This window comes from Mya arenaria, chromosome 3, assembly GCF_026914265.1.
Source record: "Mya arenaria isolate MELC-2E11 chromosome 3, ASM2691426v1".
In the NCBI taxonomy this organism is placed as follows: Eukaryota; Metazoa; Mollusca; class Bivalvia; order Myida; family Myidae; genus Mya; species Mya arenaria.
In genome coordinates, this window is record NC_069124.1 from 90,279,304 (window position 1) to 90,301,494 (window position 22,191).

The window sequence follows — 22,191 nt, forward strand, 5'->3', positions numbered from 1 at the left end:
AGAGTACCTAACACAAAAACTTTTCAAAGATATGATGCAGTTATTGTTTACAACTATATATTAGAATCCCACACAGTCTGCCTTAGAAAATAATGGGTTTAAAACTGTGTGATCATAGAGTTTCATAATTAAACTGATGATATTATACTCGATCTGGGAACAAATAAAGAAAAACTATTAAAAATAAATATACTAATCAAGTCTGAATGGCACCTTGGTTCATCATTTACAAATTGTTTGAAAGGTATAACGGCAAGTGGCTTTGATGTTTTGGTTCGGATGTCCGACAGTTAGGCTATAGTGATATGTTCGTAGTCATAATCATCCAAGCTCTTATTACTTGAATGCCTCTCATACGTTGCTGAGCAATGATCACCTAAAGATTTGGTGCAGGCCCGCGTGCAGACCCGGGCCTCCTATTTCTACCAATAGCAGCGATATTAGATTTTTTATATAGGAGAGGCTTTTGTGAAAACAAAACAGCCATAAATGAGCCATTACCATTAAGATTATCATTAAGATACAGACCATTCTAAGTTCTGGCATAAACTAGACATGGAAGACATCCACCCAATATGATCGACAAGAAGAAATGGACGTAAATGCAAATATTGTTGATTTCAAGTCTAAATACTTCTATTTGAAAACACAATGTTCAATATGCATGTGAAAGAAATATAGTGTGTAGAAACATCATTTAAAATTACACAGTGGATGAAACCGCCCGAACATAAATATACTACGTTTCCTGATCAGGATTTTTTTTTACTGGTTGGTCTTGCTTCCAGATAACGAAATAAGTAATTTTAAATCGGGAAACATCTCGAAAAGATCTGGATATCGTAAGAATGGGGAATATTCTGAACGGTAGGATTTAAGCTATATCGTTCTAGTACACAAACATCATTGTTTTAGATTGTCCGTAGACGAAGTGTCCTAATGAAGAGAACAATTCTAAGGACATTTGGCGTTTTTTTCACGATCAGTCAATAGGTTGACAATAGTTCCCGATCTGGAATCAGTGAAGTGGCACAGCATTGTTTCCCGATACAGTCAATTTTGTCATGTGCACTCATATAAACGAACAAGGATTAAGACAGACAGACGGACGGACGGACGGACGGACGGACGGACGGACAGACAGACAGACAGACAGACAGACAGACAGACAGACAGAATGACTGACTGACAGTTTATTTCGTCTTGAACAGTGTACATCGTCATCAACACATATGTTTATACTTTATAATGATCAATGTCAACGAGTATGCATAATAACAAACAGTGTATAGAAACGAGTATATACACTTTATCTTATTACAGGCGATGTTATGGTATTTGAAAAAGCAAAAAAGGAGTTTTCATGATGACTCAAAGGATATATGATTTTCTGAACAAATTTGTATTTTCTCTTTGATTTTTTTTTAAAAAAAACGTTTAAGATAACCTTTTGAAGTTTTACCTTTTAAAGTCAAAGGAAATGCGTAGATATAGAATGGATCTAAACATTTTACCTGTAGCACGGACAAATCAACCATATGTGTGTTCTTAATCAGAGTCCACAACATCCGTATTTAGCAGGCAGTGTTAATAAGATCTAGGTTCAGCTGACGGACGTGTTCCATTATAAAAATGTTTATTTATTTCGTTGGCATTTCAAACATGATCCAAGCACATCTTGTGTGAGATCAATTAGAGGCTATTTGATAGAAGATAAATACAATGTGCAGCAGTCATAGTTTCATCTTTCTTCTTGAAAATGATTTCAAAAACGTGCTAATGATAGACAAAAGAGCACTTCGCAATAGGACACCGTATTATACATAATACTCGTATAAATGAGGACCATGGCGTACTTGTTATAGGAGAGAAACATAAGAGGATGTGTTTTACCACACAATGGCAACACAAGTTCAGTCAGGTAAAAGAAGACAGTCAGCAAAGCACAATCTCAACGTTCACTGTCCACGTATATTTTGTACCAATTCCAATCAAATGCCTTTTATAAAGAAAGAAAATCTAAAGACTACTTCGACAACTTGCGCTTAACAATATTTTATGTATAATCTTCGTTTCAGGAACTATCGACTTCTCATAAATTAGCTCAAGCAACGCTCCACTGAACGCATATGGAAATGAACAAATCCGATTTATCCAGATTGTACAATACGGAAGTGATTATATATCTCTCCATGCAGTTATTTTGCCATCGTGAAGACATACATTCGATCATAAAAACATCACTTCCAACAATTTTCAGTAGTCTAATTTTCAAGTGCTATTGTGGTAAATTCTGATATGAGGAAAATATTACTATCGTCAATGCTAGTATAAGGCAAGTATTACCATCTTCAATGCCGGTATGAGGCAGGTTTAACCATTGCCAATGAAAATATGAGGCTAGTAATACCATCATTTATACTTGTATTATGCAAGTATTACCATCATCTAGGTTGGTATAAGGCAAGTATTACCATCGTCAATGCCGGTTTAAGGATATTATTTCCATCGTCAATGCTGGTATAAGGCCAGTATTGCCATCTCCAATAATGAGGCAGGTATAACCATTGCCAATGCTAATATGGGGCTAGTAAAACCATCATTAGTGCTTGTATAAGGCATGTATTACCATAATCAAGGTTGGTATGAGGCAAGTATTACCAGCGTCAATGCCGGTATGAGGCAAGTATTACCTTCATCAAGGTTGGTATGAGGCAGGTATTGCTATTGTCAATGCTAGTATCGCGCACATTGGTTTTGTTCGTTTCATTGCGTTTTTGAAATACAATGTATAAACAATTGCGTTCATGTCGTGAATCGAAATCCAAACATAGCCACATGTAACAACCTAGTAAGATAGACCTTGTTGAGTATTTCTACTTTTCCAGTCCATTTTGTGTATTGATGCCGATGTTTTTAGCCATTTCGATGATCTAGTTGTAAACCCTTGCGAAGGGCAAACTCTGGCTGTTTTCATCGTGCCATGTAAATTACTACAACTTTAATTTCCTCATTGCTTCACTGATTGTATTAAAACGAAGATACCAATATATTTTTTGATGAAAAACTAATTATTAACGAAAAACACATGTCAAATAGTATTTGGCACAGTTAGCCGGTAACCCTACATTTACTGATAACGATGGTTTAATAGAAATGTTACCTGTGTTTGAAGTCATATGAGTCTCACGTCCATTGTTGTGAAGACGTGTGAGAGGTCTCTGTTACTGTAGCGTTTGTAGCATTGTGTGACTCTCGTTCATTGTCCGTGTTTGTAGTAATGTTTGTCTTTCGTTCACTGTTTGTATTTGTAGCCTTATGTGTCTCTCATTCATTGCCCGTGTTTGTACAATTGTATGTTTCTCGTTCATTGTCTGTGTTTGAAGCATTGTTTGTCTGTCTTACATTGTCCTTGTTCATAGTCGTGCATGTCTCTCGTTTATTGTCTGTGTTTGTAGCATTGGTTGTATGTCGTACATTGTCCGTGTTCACAGTCTTGCATGGTTCTCGTTCACTGTCTGTGTTTGTAGCATTGTTTTTCTGTCGTACATTGTCCGTGTCAATAGTCTTGCATGGTTCTCGTTCATTGTCTGTGTTTGAAGCATTGTTTGTCTGTCGTACATTGTCTGTGTTTGTAGCATTGTTTGTCTGTCGTACATTGTCCGTGTTCATAGTCGTGCATGTCTCTCGTTCATTGTCTGTGTTTGTAGCATTGTTTGTCTGTCGAACATTGTCCGTGTTCATAGTCTTGCATGTCTCTCGTTCATTGTCTGTGTTTGTAGCATTGTTTTTCTGTCGAACATTGTCCGTGTTCATAGTCTTGCATGTCTCTCGTTCATTGTCTGTGTTTGTAGCATTGTTTTTCTGTCGAACATTGTCCGTGTTCATAGTCATGCATGTCTCTCGTTCATTGTCTGGGTTTGTAGCATTGTTTGTCTGTCGTACATTGTCCGTGTCCATAGTCTTGCATGTCTCTCGTTCATTGTCTGTGTTTGTAGCATTGTTTTTCTGTCGAACATTGTCCGTGTTCATAGTCGTGCATGTCTCTCGTTCATTGTCTGTGTTTGTAGCATTGTTTTTCTGTCGAACAATGTCCGTGTTCATAGTCTTGCATGTCTCTCGTTCATTGTCTGTGTTTGTAGCCGTGCTTGTCTCTCGTTCATTGGCTGTGTTTGTAGTCTTGCTTGTCTCTCGTTCATTGTCTGTGTTTGTAGCATTGTTTTTCTGTCGAACATTGTCCGTGTTCATAGTCTTGTATGTCTCTCGTTCATTGTCTGTGTTTGTAGCATTGTTTGTCTGTCGTACATTGTCCGTGTTCATAGTCGTGCATGTCTTCCTTCACTGTCTGTGTTTGTAGCATTGTTTGTCTGTCGTTCTTTGTCCGTGTTCATAGTCTTGCATGGCTCTTGTTCATTGTCTGTAATTGTAGCATTGTTTTTCTGTCGTACTTTGTCCGTGTCCATAGTCTTGCATGGCTCTCGTTCATTGTCTGTGTTTGTAGCCGTGCTTGTCTCTCGTTCATTGGCTGTGTTTGTAGTCTTGTGTGTCTCTCGTTTATTTTCTGTGCTTGAAGTCTTGTGTGTATCTCGTCCATTGTACGTGTTTGTAGCCTTGTGTTTGTAACTAGTTAATTGCATGTGTTCATAGCATTGTGAGTTTCTCATGTATTGTCCGTGTCTGCTGACTTGTTTGTCTCTCGTTCATTGTCTGTGTTTGTAGTCTTGTATGGTTATCGTTCATTGTCTGTGTTTGTTATCTTGTGGTGTGTCTTTCGTTCATTGTCTTTGTGTGAAGTCTTGTGTGGAATTCGTTCATTATCTGTGATTGAAGTCTTGTGTGTATCTCGTACATTGTCTGCGTTTATTGTCTTGTGTGTATTTAGGTCATTGTCTGCGGTATAGGAAGTGGTGGTTGTGGCGGTAGTTTCTTAGTGGTGGTAGTGGAATTGATGATGGTAGTCTTAATGGTGATGGTGGTGGTAGTGGTTCTAGGAGACTTGGTGATATTGTTGGTGGAAGTGGCAATGGTGGAAGTGGTCGTGGTGGTGGTGGTGTTAGTGGTGATGGTTGTGGTGGTGCGACTGGTGGTTGTAGTAGTAGTGGTTATGAGTGTGGTGGTTGTAGTTGTGGCGGTTGAAGTGGCGACGGAAGCGGTAGATATTGTAAATCATTATTTTGTAGAAAGATAATCAATTTGTTTTCATAAGCAAATCTGATGTCTGAAAAGTTCGAATCGGTTTCGATTTTAAAAGTGTTCTTGTCATCACTGGGCATTATAGTTAAGATGACGCATATACAATGAATAATGACCTGACTCATGACTTTGTCTTTCTGTTGGCATCAAATAATTTAACCATTTAGATGGATTCTGCTCATAATACAATCAGGCTGCTACATATCGCGTTAATTTGTAACATCGAGAAACACAGTCATCGTTCAGAAATATTCGATGTTTCTGAATTAACGTATGACAGCGACATCATTAGAATACAGATGCCCGTTTTTAATCAATGTTTTCTATAAATACGATCAGTGTCCCTTTGTAGGAATACAAATCGTCCCTTGAGAACAAATATCGCTTTAAAAAAGAAATTGAACGTTTTCATTGAATTAATTCAAACAATATATTTAACCATTATATACAGTAATGATCCTTTTCTTTTTTTTAATTTATTGACAAGACAACATAACAAAATTGTCCCTGAAGTTTTCAATGTATTATTACCAAGATTATAGTAAATTACAACCTGTTTCTTTAATGACGCACTATTGCTCCCAAATAAGATTTACCACAATTAATGATATTGTTTTAATATTCAAAAAAAAAATGAATTAATGTCGAAATCAATGGTCCTTATGAAGGATACCGAGTTTAATTTGAAAGAAATAAGCAGAAAACACGGTATTTCTACCTTATGCGACTATAGTAGACCACAGTAAATCTTTTAGAATTCACCAATCTTTTTGCGCTCCCTGCTATTAAAACGCGTTTACAATCTTGTTATCAGTAATTAATATTTTCCGTAGATGCAGTATTTAGTAAGTAGTAAAAGGTATATCAGTCAAAATTGATGTTGGTTATACATGTGTATGTATTGAATTTGGATAAGAGTGTCACTTTAATAATAAGACGTTGAAAAATTATTTGTATAATAAAATTATCACTTTTCCAAATGGTTAACAGAAAAAAACACCATGAATAATTTGGCAAATATTTAATAAAGCTATGTTGATTTAAAAGCAAAATTATGCTCCCAAATGCTTATAAGCTTACAAATTTGATCGTAGAACAACGGTAAAGCTTCGTTTAAAATTGTTCTATGCAAGCTATAATTGAAAGATAAACAGATTTAAATGTGCTAAATCAATTCCAAACGACCCCGTGAAGAATGAAATTGGCGTTGCAGTGTCTCATAAATTGACGAAAAATCCTCTCTTGAGAAAACATATTCTGAGATATGTCAGATGTATCAACCGAAATGTATCCATTGTCGACAATAATTCATTTGATTCCCTGCTTTAAAGCGATGCACAAAAATCACAGACGGGTGTCTGATCATTTTTATCACATAATTTTGCTGTTAAAACTAGCGAGACATGCCTAGCTATTCCACCTGTACTGCTAATGAGCCGAACACTTATAATAGATGCCAAATATCACTCTATACATGCATTGCAGAAATGTAGTATCCGAAATAGTTTTAAACAAATGATATATCCTACGCTACCACATATACAATTTACAATCACAATATACGGCCCTTGCCCAAATGATAATTGACTTAACATAGAAACTCTTTTTGTACATATTTATTCATATTGTGAACTAGCTCGAATCTCTAATCTAGTTTCCTGCATTCTGTGATTCTTGTGCCATTAGCTATAGCTATAACAGTGCAGACATGATAACACAGACATGAAAGCAGAAATTGTGCATCCTGTCTACATATTCAGTATTACAACCGTGACTAAAGATTAAATGTTACAAAAAAGAATAGTAAGTGCTTTCTCATATGTTATATCCTATTCATACACCCGATTGTCATCCACATCTTTTGCAATAAAACCTGTTATACTCATTCATTTCGTAGATACTTTTGGATTGTCCATAAGGAATAAGGTATAAAAATCAAATGTACAGTGCATTTCAACAAATACATTATCACACAAGACGAAACATCATACAATATCTTAACTTATATAGTATAACTGCAAGCTGCTGTAAGAGTATTTGAACATATGTACACCACCGCTATGTTGACTATATGGATACCGTTACAGGGGAATAATTTTCCAGGAGGAACGTTTTTCTTTAAATTTATCGTATTTATTTTTTATTTTCTGCATTTTGAAATAAGACAAAAAAGCATTACTGAGAAACAAGAAAAAACTCGACAAACAAAAAAGTGTTTAATGCATTAACCATACAAAAGAATACGTTTATACGTTAAGAATAAGTACTGCTGACAATTTCCTGTGTTTTTATTTTTAATTAACTTAAGTGTCAGTGCAAATGCTTCTATTGTTAATGAAAACCCCGAGATGTTAGGACTGTATCGTTTTATTATCTTTACATTGTGTTCATTCTCCTTGTTTGTGCAATGATACTTTCATTAAAATTTATTACATAGATTAAGACCTTCCTAAGGCGGGCGATGTCGGATGGCTGTCTTTGATCGTCTTAATCATATCTTTTAAGAGCTAGCACTTTTGTTCCGACTTGACTCACTCGTTTACAGGTGCTGTATTCGGTTATTGGGTATTTTGTATGTGTTGCTTTTATTGTTTTCAAGTTAATGCGGCCTCTTATTGGGTTTATATTGTTATTATTTAATCATTTTTATAGTTGATGGGACAAGCGTGAGGTTAAGGCCATATAATATAGTGTAGGTATTTGTACGTGTATCTCTCTCGTGCAATGTCGTTATGGCCATATCATATAGTGTAGGTATTTGTACGTGTATCTCTCTCGTGCAATGTCGTTAAGGCCATATAATATAGTGTAGGTATTTGTACGTGTATCTCTCTCGTGCAATGTCGTTAAGGCCATATAATATAGTGTAGGTATTTGAAGGCCATATAATATAGTGTAGGTATTTGTAGGTGTATCTCTCTCGTGCAATGTCGTTAAGGCCATATAATATAGTGTAGGTATTTGTACGTGTATCTCTCTCTTGCAATGTCGTTAAGGCCGTATAATATAGTGTAGGTATTTGTACGTGTATCTCTCTCGTGCAATGTCGTTAAGGCCATATCATATAGTGTAGGTATTTGTACGTGTATCTCTCTCGTGCAATGTCGTTAAGGCCATATAATATAGTGTAGGTATTTGTACGTGTATCTCTCTCGTGCAATGTCGTTAAGGCCATATAATATAGTGTAGGTATTTGTACGTGTATCTCTCTCGTGCAATGTCGTTAAGGCCATATAATATAGTGTAGGTATTTGTACGTGTATCTCTCTCGTGCAATGTCGTTAAGGCCATATCATATAGTGTAGGTATTTGTACGTGTATCTCTCTCGTGCAATGTCGTTATGGCCATATCATATAGTGTAGGTATTTGTACGTGTATCTCTCTCGTGCAATGTCGTTAAGGCCATATAATATAGTGTAGGTATTTGTACGTGTATCTCTCTCGTGCAATGTCGTTAAGGCCATATCATATAGTGTAGGTATTTGTACGTGTATCTCTCTCGTGCAATGTCGTTAAGGCCATATAATATAGTGTAGGTATTTGTACGTGTATCTCTCTCGTGCAATGTCGTTAAGGCCATATAATATAGTGTAGGTATTTGTAGGTGTATCTCTCTCGTGCAATGTCGTTAAGGCCATATCATATAGTGTAGGTATTTGTACGTGTATCTCTCTCGTGCAATGTCGTTATGGCCATATCATATAGTGTAGGTATTTGTACGTGTATCTCTCTCGTGCAATGTCGTTAAGGCCATATAATATAGTGTAGGTATTTGTACGTGTATCTCTCTCGTGCAATGTCGTTAAGGCCATATAATATAGTGTAGGTATTTGTACGTGTATCTCTCTCGTGCAATGTCGTTAAGGCCATATAATATAATGTAGGTATTTGTACGTGTATCTCTCTCGTGCAATGTCGTTAAGGCCATATAATATAGTGTAGGTATTTGTACGTGTATCTCTCTCGTGCAATGTCGTTAAGGCCATATAATATAGTGTAGGTACTTGTAGGTGTATCTCTCTCGTGCAATGTCGTTAAGGCCATATAATATAGTGTAGGTATTTGTACGTGTATCTCTCTCTTGCAATGTCGTTAAGGCCGTATAATATAGTGTAGGTATTTGTAGGTGTATCTCTCTCGTGCAATGTCGTTAAGGCCATATCATATAGTGTAGGTATTTGTACGTGTATCTCTCTCGTGCAATGTCGTTAAGGCCATATAATATAGTGTAGGTATTTGTACGTGTATCTCTCTCGTGCAATGTCGTTAAGGCCATATAATATAGTGTAGGTATTTGTACGTGTATCTCTCTCGTGCAATGTCGTTAAGGCCATATAATATAGTGTAGGTATTTGTACGTGTATCTCTCTCGTGCAATGTCGTTAAGGCCATATCATATAGTGTAGGTATTTGTACGTGTATCTCTCTCGTGCAATGTCGTTATGGCCGTATCATATAGTGTAGGTATTTGTACGTGTATCTCTCTCGTGCAATGTCGTTAAGGCCATATAATATAGTGTAGGTATTTGTACGTGTATCTCTCTCGTGCAATGTCGTTAAGGCCATATCATATAGTGTAGGTATTTGTACGTGTATCTCTCTCGTGCAATGTCGTTAAGGCCATATCATATAGTGTAGGTATTTGTACGTGTATCTCTCTCGTGCAATGTCGTTAAGGCCATATAATATAGTGTAGGTATTTGTACGTGTATCTCTCTCGTGCAATGTCGTTAAGGCCATATAATATAGTGTAGGTATTTGTACGTGTATCTCTCTCGTGCAATGTCGTTAAGGCCATATCATATAGTGTAGGTATTTGTACGTGTATCTCTCTCGTGCAATGTCGTTAAGGCCATATCATATAGTGTAGGTATTTGTACGTGTATCTCTCTCGTGCAATGTCGTTAAGGCCATATAATATAGTGTAGGTATTTGTACGTGTATCTCTCTCGTGCAATGTCGTTAAGGCCATATAATATAATGTAGGTATTTGTACGTGTATCTCTCTCGTGCAATGTCGTTAAGGCCATATAATATAATGTAGGTATTTGTACGTGTATCTCTCTCGTGCAATGTCGTTATGGCCATATCATATAGTGTAGGTATTTGTACGTGTATCTCTCTCGTGCAATGTCGTTAAGGCCATATAATATAGTGTAGGTATTTGTAGGTGTATCTCTCTCGTGCAATGTCGTTAAGGCCATATAATATAGTGTAGGTATTTGTACGTGTATCTCTCTCGTGCAATGTCGTTAAGGCCATATAATATAATGTAGGTATTTGTACGTGTATCTCTCTCGTGCAATGTCGTTAAGGCCATATAATATAGTGTAGGTATTTGTACGTGTATCTCTCTCGTGCAATGTCGTTAAGGCCATATAATATAGTGTAGGTATTTGTACGTGTATCTCTCTCGTGCAATGTCGTTAAGGCCATATAATATAGTGTAGGTATTTGTACGTGTATCTCTCTCGTGCAATGTCGTTAAGGCCATATAATATAGTGTAGGTTTTTGTACGTGTATCTCTTTCGTGCAATGTCGTTATGGCCGTATAATATAGTGTAGGTATTTGTACGTGTATCTCTCTCGTGCAATGTCGCTAAGGCCATATAATATAGTGTAGGTATTTGTACGTGTATCTCTCTCGTGCAATGTCGTTAAGGCCATATAATATAGTGTAGGTATTTGTACGTGTATCTCTCTCGTGCAATGTCGTTAAGGCCATATAATATAGTGTAGGTATTTGTACGTGTATCTCTCTCGTGCAATGTCGTTAAGGCCATATCATATAGTGTAGGTATTTGTACGTGTATCTCTCTCGTGCAATGTCGTTAAGGCCATATCATATAGTGTAGGTATTTGTACGTGTATCTCTCTCGTGCAATGTCGTTAAGGCCATATAATATAGTGTAGGTTTTTGTACGTGTATCTCTCTCGTGCAATGTCGTTAAGGCCATATAATATAGTGTAGGTTTTTGTACGTGTATCTCTCTCGTGCAATGTCGTTAAGGCCGTATCCTCGTGTCTTTAAACATGGTTTATATTTAGATTGGTGGCTACCGGGCTTGTCCCTGTACTTTTCAGTGTATGACTGAACAGCGCATACTGTTTGAAAGGTATTACGGAAAGTGGCTTGGAGCTTTTCTTCGGATGTCCAACAGTAAGGATCTGACGTATTGCTTCTGGTGATGTGTTCGGGGAGTAATATTTTTCCAAACATTTACAAGTCTTAAGATCGCACCATTTACAGAATATGTTTTATGCAAACACAAAACAACATATCATAAGGATAAAGATCAATTAAATTTTTAGTTTAAACCACACATGGGAGACAACCACCCAGTCGACCAGAAAAATGGACGAAAATAGTAACACTGTTGATATCAAGTCTAAATACCACTATATAACAGCACAATGGTGAGTATAATGTGGCAGACATATAGTTTGTAGAACTTGTAATATTACCTCTAGTTTAGTTCTTTAGAATAATCATATCGTGACATCCCCTAACTATGTTTGTGGTCTAGAAATCGAAGATGCTGAACACTTCCTTTTCAAATGTGATCGTTTTACTATACAAAGGTGTCAGTTATTCCTACAGACTAGGTAATATCACCCTCTGAATGCCCATACATTACTAGACGGCTACAGTTATCTGAGCGACGAACATAATACATACATCAAAGAGTGCATACATATAATATTGCATCAACAGATAAGTTTCAGACACCTTCTTTCTCCCTCTCTCGCTCTCTCTCTTTCATCCATTTATTAAGTTCTTAAGTCAAATCGTACTTATTCGAGCCTAAAGTATTTTACCATGATGAGTTACTTATCTATTTATTCACATGCAAATCGATATTGCCATAACCTTTCAATTTTAACGATTATCGGACACATTTCGGGATGGGCCATGTTCTAATGTTGTCATAACTTGTGTCCTAACCCAAATTTGGGTTGCTAATTTTTCGGATGTTACAGTGGAAACACTAGCAATTTGAAGCTGATCGGGACATACCGAATAGATTTTTTTTCACTGCCTAGTAGGTTGTTCTTCCTGATTGCGTAATAAATAATTCGAAAACGGGAAACATCTGGCTCAAATCTGGATATCACAAGAAAAGTGAAATGAAAAAATATAAAAAATCTGAACAGTAGGATTTTATAACTATGTTTCTGGTACACAATTGTCCGTATCGTTAGTATCCATATGCACTTGGCAATTTTAGAAACAATAAAACAGCATATGGTCCCTGATCAGGAAATCAATGAAGCAGAACACTCTTGTTTCCCGATTTTGATTTTTTCTCAAGAATGATCTGAGCACATCTTTTCTGCGATCAATTAGGGCCTATTTGGTCGGGGATATATACAATGTGCAGCCGCCATCTTGCCTGTGATCAATTAGGGCCTATTTGGTCGGGGATATATACAATGTTTTATTTTACAAAGTGATTTCAAAAACGTGCTTATGATACATAAAAGAGTACGTGCTTGATCATCAAGTTTTCTTGCGACGTAATACGACGCCATATTTCATAATTATGGTATAAATAAGGACCATGGTGTATTTGTAATAGGACAGAAACAAAACTTTTTTTTACCACACATTGCCAACTCGTAAGCAGTTAAGTCATGTATATGAAGAACAGTCAGCAAAGCACAATCACAACGCTCAAGCTGTTTACGTTCATTTTGTAAGAATCTCAACCAAATATGTTTGATAAAGAAAGAAAATCAAGAGACTTCTTCGACAACATGCGCTACAACATTATATGTATTACCTTCGTTTCAGGAGATATCGACTTCTAATAAATTAGCTCAAGCAACGCTCCACTAAACGCATATGGAAATGAACAAATCCGATTTATCCTGATTGTACAATACAGAAGCGATTATATATCTCTCCATGTAGTTATTATGCCATCTTGAAGACATACACTCGATCATAAAAAAACATCACTTCCAACAATTTTCAGTAGTCTAATTTTCAAGTTCTATTGTGGTAAATGCTGGTATGAAGAAAATATAACCATCGTCAATGCTGGTGTAAGGCAAGTATTACCATCTTCAATGCCGGTATGAGGCATGTTTAACCATTGCCAATGCTTATAAGAGGCTAGTAATACCATCATTTATGCTTGTATTAGGCAAGTATTACCATCATCTAGGCTGGTATAAGGCAAGTATTACCATCGTCAATGCCGTTATAAGGCAAGTATTACCATCTCCAATTATAAGGCAGGTATAACCATTGCCAATGCTAATATGAGGCTAGTAATACCATCATTAATGCTTGTATGAGGCATGTATTACCATCGTAAATGCCGGTATGAGGCAAGTATTACCATTGTCAAGGTTGGTATAAGGCAAGAATTACCATCGTCAATGCCGGTATGAGGCAAGTATTACCATTGTCAAGGTTGGTATGAGGCAGGTATTACCATCGTCAATGGTAGTATCGCGCACATTGGTTTGGTTCGTTCCATTGCGTTTTTTAAATACAATGTATAAACAAGTGCATTCATATCGTGAATCGAAATCCAAACATAGCCTCATGTAACAACCAATTAAGATGGACTTTTGTTAAGTATTTCTACTTTTCCAGCCTGTTTTGTGCATTGATGCGGATAATATTAGCCATCTGGAAGGCCTAGATGTAATCCCTTGCGAAGGGTAAACTCTGGCTGTTTTCATCGTGCCATGTTAATTACTACAACTTTAATTTCCCCATTGCTTCACTGACTACATTAAAACAATGATACCAATGAACTGATTGATGAAAACTAATTTTAAACTATGAAGCATGTCAAATATGTGCCTATTATGGGGCACAGTTTGCGGGGAACTCTAAATTTACTGATAGCAATGTTTAAATATAAATGTTAGTTGTGTTTGAAGTCATATGAGTCTCACGTCCATTGCTGTGTTTGAAGTCGTGTGAGACTTTCCTTCACTGTAACGTTGGTAGCCTTGTGTGACTCTCGATCATTGTCTGTGTTTGTAGTATTGTGTGTTTCTCGTCTATGGTCTGTATTTGTAGCCTTGTGTGTCTCTCGTTCATTGTCAGTGTTAGAAGCATTGTGAGTCTGTCGTACATTGTCCGTGTTTCTAGTCTTGCGTGTCTCTCGTTCATTGTCCGTGCGTGTAGTCTTGTGTGTGTGTCTCTCGTTTATTGTCCGTGTTTGTAGCCCTACGTGTCTCTCGTTCATTGTCTGTGTTTGTAGCCTTGTGTTTCTTTCGTTCATTGTCTGTGTTTGTAGTCCGGTGTGTCTCTCGTTTATTTTCTGTGCTTGAAGTCGTGTGTGTATCTCGTCCATTGAACGTGTATGTAGCCTTGTGTGTAACTCGTTCATTGCCTGTGTTTGTAGCCGTGTGTGTCTCTCGTTCATTGTCTGTGTTTGTAGTCATGTGTGTCTCTCGTTTTTTTTCTGTGCTTGAAGTCGTGTGTGTATCTCGTCCATTGTACGTGTATGTAGCCTTGTGTGTAACTCTTTCATTGCCCGTGTTTGTAGCATTGTGAGTTTCTCATGTATTGTCCGTGTCTGCTGACTTGTTTGTCTCTCTTTCATTGTCTGTGTTTGTAATCTTGTGTGTTTTTCGTTCATATTCTGTGTTTGTTATCCTGTGGTGTGTCTTTCGTTCATTGTCTATGTGTGAAGTATTGTGTGAAATTCGTTCATTATCTGTGGTGGTAGTCTTGTGTGTATCTCGTTCATTGTTTACGTTTGTATTCTTGTGTATATCTCGTTCATTATCTGCGTTTAGGGTCTTGTGAGTATTTCGGTCATCGTCTGCGGAATAGGAAGTGGTGGTTGTGGTGTTAGTTTTTTTTGGTGGTGGTAAAGGAAATGGTGATGGACGTTTTAGTGGTGATGGTGGTGGTAGTGACTGTTGTAGACTTGGAGATATTGTTGGTGGAAGTGGCAATGTTGGAAGTGTTCGTGGTGGTTGTGCTGTTAGTGGTGATGGTGGTTGTGGTGCTGCTGGTGGTAGTAGTAGTTGTTGTGATTGTTGTGGTTTTAGTAGGGGCAGTTCAAGTGGCCATGAAGGCGGTAGATATTGTAAATCATGATTTTGTATGAAGATAATCAATCTGTTTTCTTAAGCAAATCTGATGTTTGGAATTCTGATATGGTTTCGATTTTAAAAGTTTTTTGTCATCACTGGGCATTAAAGTTAATCAACTCAACTCAACTTAATATTCTTCTATTATATCACAGTTTACATTTCAGTAAAAGCATGTGAAAACGCAATATATATATATATATGTAAACACAGGTATAAAGAGGTGGGTTAATGGCGACTTCACAACAAGTTTGGAGTTTATCATTATACAAAACAAATATAATTAGTAAGGGAAATTGGTTAGTTTAAATAGTATTATTTTTATGACAAAAAATCATTTATTTTAATAAGGATACAATATAATCGATACAGTTATGAGATAACAAATGAAAAACTATTAAATACATAGTCACATTCGTTTAAAGTGATTAACTAAGATTTTAACAAAAAATGCTCTTTTGCTTAAGGTATCCGGGTTCAATTTAAAACCTCACTTAAATATAAGACATTAGGTCTTGAGTAAAAACGACTTTGTATGTATTTTGTTCTGGTAGGATTGAAAATGGACATTTAAGTTTATAGTGCACTTCGTCACCGATATCGTTTAGATTACAAAACGTACACTTTCTATTGACATGTGGTACAGCATTCTGTCTCCATCTACCGACTTCAATAGGGAATTTATGATTGCTAGTGCGGAAATGCAAGAATGTAAAACGCAGAGATTTCGGTAAGATATTAAGGTACTTCTCAACTTTAACAGCGGACTTAAACAGAGAATACATTTTACCGTTAGACGAAAGATTAAATTGTTCAAAACAAGTTTGCGGAAATTGGTCTACAAGGTTAGATTTCACAAGTTTACTGACATGATTTACATGTACTCTTGTTTGAATAAGCCAAACGTATGAATAACCCGTTGAATCAAGTGTTGACTTGATGTAACTGGCCCAGACAGAATTATTTCTATGTAAAATGTCTTTATATATCAAGAAACTTATTTTCGAGTCATGGGATGAAACGAGTTTACTCCAGTAACTTATCATTCTGGTTTTAACTATGATATTAAGGGGGTATCTACCAAGTGCCGAGTAGAGCACGTAACTTGGAGTACTCTTTCAAGTATATGTAATTCGCCGCAAAAAAATTACAGTGAAGTTGCTCCAAAAGATCGAGGTTTTTCAAAACTTCATACTTCACATCCGTACGTTAGAATCGGGACAGTTTTGGAATCAAAAAGTTTCAGTTGTATGTCCAAAGGCAAGTCTGGATTATTAATTCTAAGAAATAGAGCATACATTGCTTTGTTAGTCTGGCTTATTAAATATTTACGGCAGTATAAAAAGCTACCGGTGGACGAGAAATATACATTTAGGTATTTGTATTCCTTAACTATCTCTAGCGCTTGGTTAGCAATGCAAACTTTCTTCAGATTTCTGGAACCAAAGACAATTATTTTAGTCTTTGAGAGGTTAATATTTAGTTTCCATTGCAAACAGTAGTCTTGGAAACAGTTAAGACTTTTTTGAAAAGCACGTTCATTGTCTGCAAAGAGTACATTGTCATCAGCATACAAGAGAATAAGTAACTGAAGGTACATAATTGTCTCATTTGCATCTACTTCTATAGAAACACTAGAACATGTTCTTTTAAGGAATTCGTCTAAATCGTTAAGGTAAATAGAAAATAAAATCGGAGAAAGGTTTTCTCCCTGACAAACACCTTAAAAGCTTGGGAACATAGGAGACAGATGCCCATTGATGGAAACGCATGATTTATATGTATTCATTGATACTATTATCCAACTGCAACGATGTTTTACCATTCTTACTTTTCAGTATCATTTTGTTAACTTCGTCATGTTCTATAGGCCTATTTAACATATCGGTTTCGGCGCTAGAGAAGCCAGGGTGGTTATTATCTGATATATGATCATTCGCATCAACGACATCATTGATATTTTTGAAATAATGATAAAATTCGTCTATAGGGGGTGACTTATGTTTAGATACGTTGCTAACCTTGTTCAAGTGGTTCCAGTAATCTTTAGGATGTTTTGAATGGAGTTCTCGAAGTTTATATTCTGCTGTGTGCTTGTGTTTTGTGACATACGTGTTTATAGTAACTTTAATATGACGCATACGAAATGAATAATTACCTTACTCATGACTTTGTCTTGATTTGCGTCAAATAGTTAAACCATTTCAGATTGAATCTGCTCATAATACAATCAGGCTGCTGCATATTGCATTTGTAACAACGAAACACAGTCATCGTTCAGGAATCATCGATAGTTCTGAATTAAAGTGTGAACATCGAACTCAGCGAATACAGACGCCCGTTTTTTTAATCAATGTTGTTTTTTTTAAAATATAAATAGTGTCTCTTTAAAACAACAATCGTCCCCAGAGAAATTGAACGTTTTAATTCAATTGATTGAAACAATATCATTGAATATTATATGCAGTAATGATATTTTTCTTCATTTTTTATTTAATTGACAAGACAACATAACCCAGTAAATTTACATTTTACTGACCGTTCCAAGGCAGTACCTAACAATCCTTGATAAACATGATAAACATACCTAGTTTTTTTATATATAGTATGTATACACTGTGCTGTTTGTGGAGTTTTTGTACATATTTGTTCAATGTGTAGACTAGCTCGGCTTTTTGATTGAGTTATCTGCTTTGGAAAGTTCAATTTATGTGTCATTGGCTATGAATATTACAGTACAGACATGATAACACAAATCTTAAATCTGGAAATTGTGCATCTTGTCTTAATATTAAATATTACCAAAGGGACTGAGGAATATAGCAAATAATGTTTAATGTTATCTCATGTGTGATGCAATTAATACAGCCGATTGGCATCCCGATCATCCAGATTGGCATCCAGATCATTTGCAAAAACTATTTGAAACTCACACATTACGAAGATGCCTTTGGATTGTCCATAAGAAATTAAGTATAAAAATCACATGTACAGTGCATTTAAACAAAAACACAAAGACAAAATCTTATACAATACCGACACTACTGTATATTTATATTAACATATTTACCACACTGCTGTGTTGGCGATATGGATATCGTAACAGGGGAATAATGTTAGATTAGATTTTTTTTTTTATTTTTTGCCTTTTAAAATTTTAGAAAGGGTGTCGTTTCGTCTATAGCTGCTGCACATTGGTTTAGTATATGAATTATCATGAAGTCAAAGAAAGGAAAGCGTAACGGAGAAATTTGAAAATAACTCGACAAACAAAAGTGTTTAATGCATTAACAATACAAAACATGCAAGTTCTGCTGACAATTTCCTGTGTATTTCAATTGATTTTAGTGTCAGTGCAACTGTTTCTATTGTTAATGACAACCCCGAGGTGTTAGGACCCGATAAAGATCATTATGGGAGGGGAATTACTGAAGTAAATTAATGACTGCTAAGGATTTAGATCTTACAAAATAAGGAAAACCTTTTCCAAGTTCTTCATTACGCATTCCGACGTTCTCTCTTAATATGATTACAGTCGTAAATCCCTGATCACTAATGATATTTCTCATCCTTATTTATAGACCATACACTCAAAAAGCTATATAAAGTTAAATTGCATCCTCCAATAAATCTTACTGATTGACTAAATAACCTTATTTCAACCGATGATCGTCAGTGTTTGAAAAAGAATATCAAAGATCTGAATCCAAATCTGTTTTACCATTTTCCGAAAGAGTTAAGTTGGAACTCCAAAGCCCCTACTCTGGATTAAAATATCCTTTTTAACTTTTGCTTCAAATTATTTTTTCCGATTTTAAACTATTTCTTCACCGCCGTTTTTAACTGAGGGAAAGCATTTGGAATATAGAGTTATCTTTAAAACCGTTTTCTGATGTCCGTCGTCTCAAATAAAAATATAAACATGACAAAAATACAGAAACAAGTACAGTAGTCGAAAGGTTAAATATTAACCCAGTTTAATGGCACAGAGTAAACGCCAAATACATAGAACACAAAAACAAACCATCACTAACCAGAAACATTGAACAACAGCACAAAACTCCACAAATAACAAGGCTGTTTTCGATAAGTTTCAATCGTAATTGCAAACCATTTATATGTATATATTTGAATCATTTTATTATATTTTCATTGTGTTCCTTCTCCTCGTTTGGACAATGATACTTTCATATATATAAAGACATAGATTTAAACCTTCCTAGAACGGGATATGACGGATGGCTGTTTTTGAAAGACTTTACCCATAAAGAACTAGCACATTTGCTCCAACTTGGCCCATTCGTATCCAGTTGTTGAGTACGTTTTGTTTTCATTTTGTTCAAGTTGATGTTGCCTCTGATGAGGCTTTTATTGTTAAATTGGTAATTATTGATAAATGAAGGGACAGCCGTAAGGTAATGGCAATATAAAATAGGTCACGTGTTTCTCTTATTCAGTGTCAATTTGGACCTTACCTCGAACCTTTAAACAGGGTTTATATTTACATTAAAAGCTACTGGGCTTGTCCCTGTAGTGTTCTGATTGTTACTGAACAATAATCACATACTGTTTGGAAGATATTACGACCAGTGGCTTCAACTTTTGTTCGGATGTCCAACAGTTAGGATCATACGTCTTGCTTCTGGGGATATGTTCGGGGAGTTATACTCCTATAAACTTTAACAACTCAAATGTCTCGTCATACGTAATTGAGCAAGATCGCCAAGTATTAAGATCGCACCATTTACAGATGAAGTTTTATGCGACAACAAAACAGCATATTATAAAGAAAAAGATCATTTTAAGTTCTAGCATAAGGCCACACCAAATTGATAACTTGTTCATCGGAATTTTTCCGAAAATTAGTGGGGCGAGCGAGCGAAATAATAATAAAAATATTTGTTTTGCATTTTGCAAAAAAGAGGAGCGAGTGAAGAGCGAACAAATATATATAGTCATTTAACTCACTTTTGCTCACATTTTATTCACTTATTAACTAAACAATGATATTTTAAATAGTAAATGGATAACATCCAGTGAAAGAATGATAACACTAAAAGATAATTCTATACAAATATTAGTTTTGATATCAAACAAATGCTACTTGAGATCAAGCAAATGTATTTCTTTAAACTATTTCATAAATGAGAGAACTTAAAACCAGTTTTCCAGTTTTTTAAACCTTTTTTAAAAGTTTTTTTTTCAAAATACCCTATGCATGGCGAAGTTGAAGCCTGGACACAAACACCAATGGTCACAGCCACCTGCCTGCCCAATGGCATATCCAAATCTATTAACTAGGTTTTCCACTTTTCCTTAGGAAAACTTGGTTACAAATAATTCTCTATTAAAATACATTTTCATACCTCATGCCATGGAAATGACTAGACAAGGTGACTTGAAAAATAACTCACAAAATGAATATAGGCATTTGCAATTAAATAAAAACTACAGCTATCATTCTTGCATTGACTACATGATTGGCCTTGGTAGCCATCTAAGTTCTGGAAGAGAATTTACAAAAAACCTACACTGTATTGTAAATTATTTCAACTGAAAATATGTCACAGAAAATTCCAGCCAGCGCCAGATTGATATTAGGCTTTTTCAGAATTTAACGCCTATCTTTTTTAAACTTGCGGATTTTCCTTATTTTCCTTATTTTTTAAGAAAACATAAACATATATATAAAATTTAAAGACACTTTTACTTCTGTTGTACTGCAAATACTGATTGTGTCAATTTCCATATAAAGCAAAAAAATATTTCAAGAAAATACAAGAATATGCAATATTTTTTAATAGAAAAAAAAACAATCAGCATAAATATTTAACACTTGAATGATTTCCATATATAGTTTAAATATACAAATGAACATCTAAAAATCTACAAACATTTATTCGCAGCAACACAAAGTGTGATTAATACCTTTTCCAATCACACAGTCTGACACCATTTTTTTTCCTATTTGACTAATAATTACAAAATATACACAATCTGGCTTGTTTGATGTTTTTGTGTGAATGGTAACACTCATGGGATTGTATGAAGCACATATGAATGTCAGTCAGATTATTTTTAGGGTCATCCTACTGTCCACGAACATTGACTCATTGGTGACCAGGGCCTCCTACCCAAGCATGCCGTCGTTGCCTCATGGGGACAGGAATTTCATGATCCGCTGCGTCGGAGGAATCTGAAATTTTAATAAGCAATATTATACATAAATGTTCATTGTAGTATAATGTAGTATGCATTACTGAAACAATTTGATGATAACACAAGAAAGGTGGTGCTCGCTTCTTGACCAAACTTTATTTTTCTATTACTTTACATGCATTGCATATGAATTAAATAAACACTATACTCAAATCTGTAGCAAAATAAAAACAAACATGCATAAATCATCAAATGTATATTGTATTTTTGAAGGAAACAAATAATGCAAAAACTACATCATATTTGCTATACTAACAGCAAAGAAGTTAAAATACACATCTGAAGTTTTTACCTGAACAGGTGTAGTAGGTATAGATGACAGATTGGAAACTGTCTTTTCACTGTAAGGTTCATCCGAATTCCCGTCAAACATGTCCGAACCAAATTCACTTTGGATAATTGTAATTATTGAAACACGCGAGGGAAAATGCTACATTCTACTAAACAAATTAGCGCTCGTAAGATGGTGTGGGCGCAAGTGATAAAAAAATAAAAAAAATTTTTTTGCTTTTCTGAAGAAATAGGTGCGGGAAATCCGATGAACAAGTTATTAATTTGGTGTGGCCTAAACCATACATGGAAGACAACCAACCATTTCGATCGACAAGAAGAAATGGACAAAATAAAGTAGCACTGTTAAATTCCAAATACTATTGTAAAATAAGACAATGGTGAGTATACATGTGGCAGACATATAGTTTGAAGACAC

The 22,191-nt window shown here is 35.6% G+C and overlaps 2 protein-coding genes across 13 annotated transcripts in view; both read right to left on the minus strand.

The window, feature by feature from the left end:
- LOC128228352 (uncharacterized) overlaps positions 1-22,191 on the minus strand; it is a 107,212-nt gene that overhangs the window by 58,874 nt on the left and 26,147 nt on the right. The window lies entirely within an intron of this gene.
- On the minus strand, positions 3,328-4,320 carry LOC128226417 (uncharacterized protein DDB_G0287625-like). Its single transcript, XM_052936294.1, has one exon. It carries the CDS (start codon positions 4,318-4,320, stop codon positions 3,328-3,330), a length of 993 nt encoding a protein of 330 aa, XP_052792254.1.

Excerpts from the sequence above, each read along its gene's own strand:
- LOC128226417 (XM_052936294.1), bottom strand. The coding sequence starts at position 4,320 with ATGAACACGGACAATGTACGACAGACAAACAATGCTACAAACACAGAC.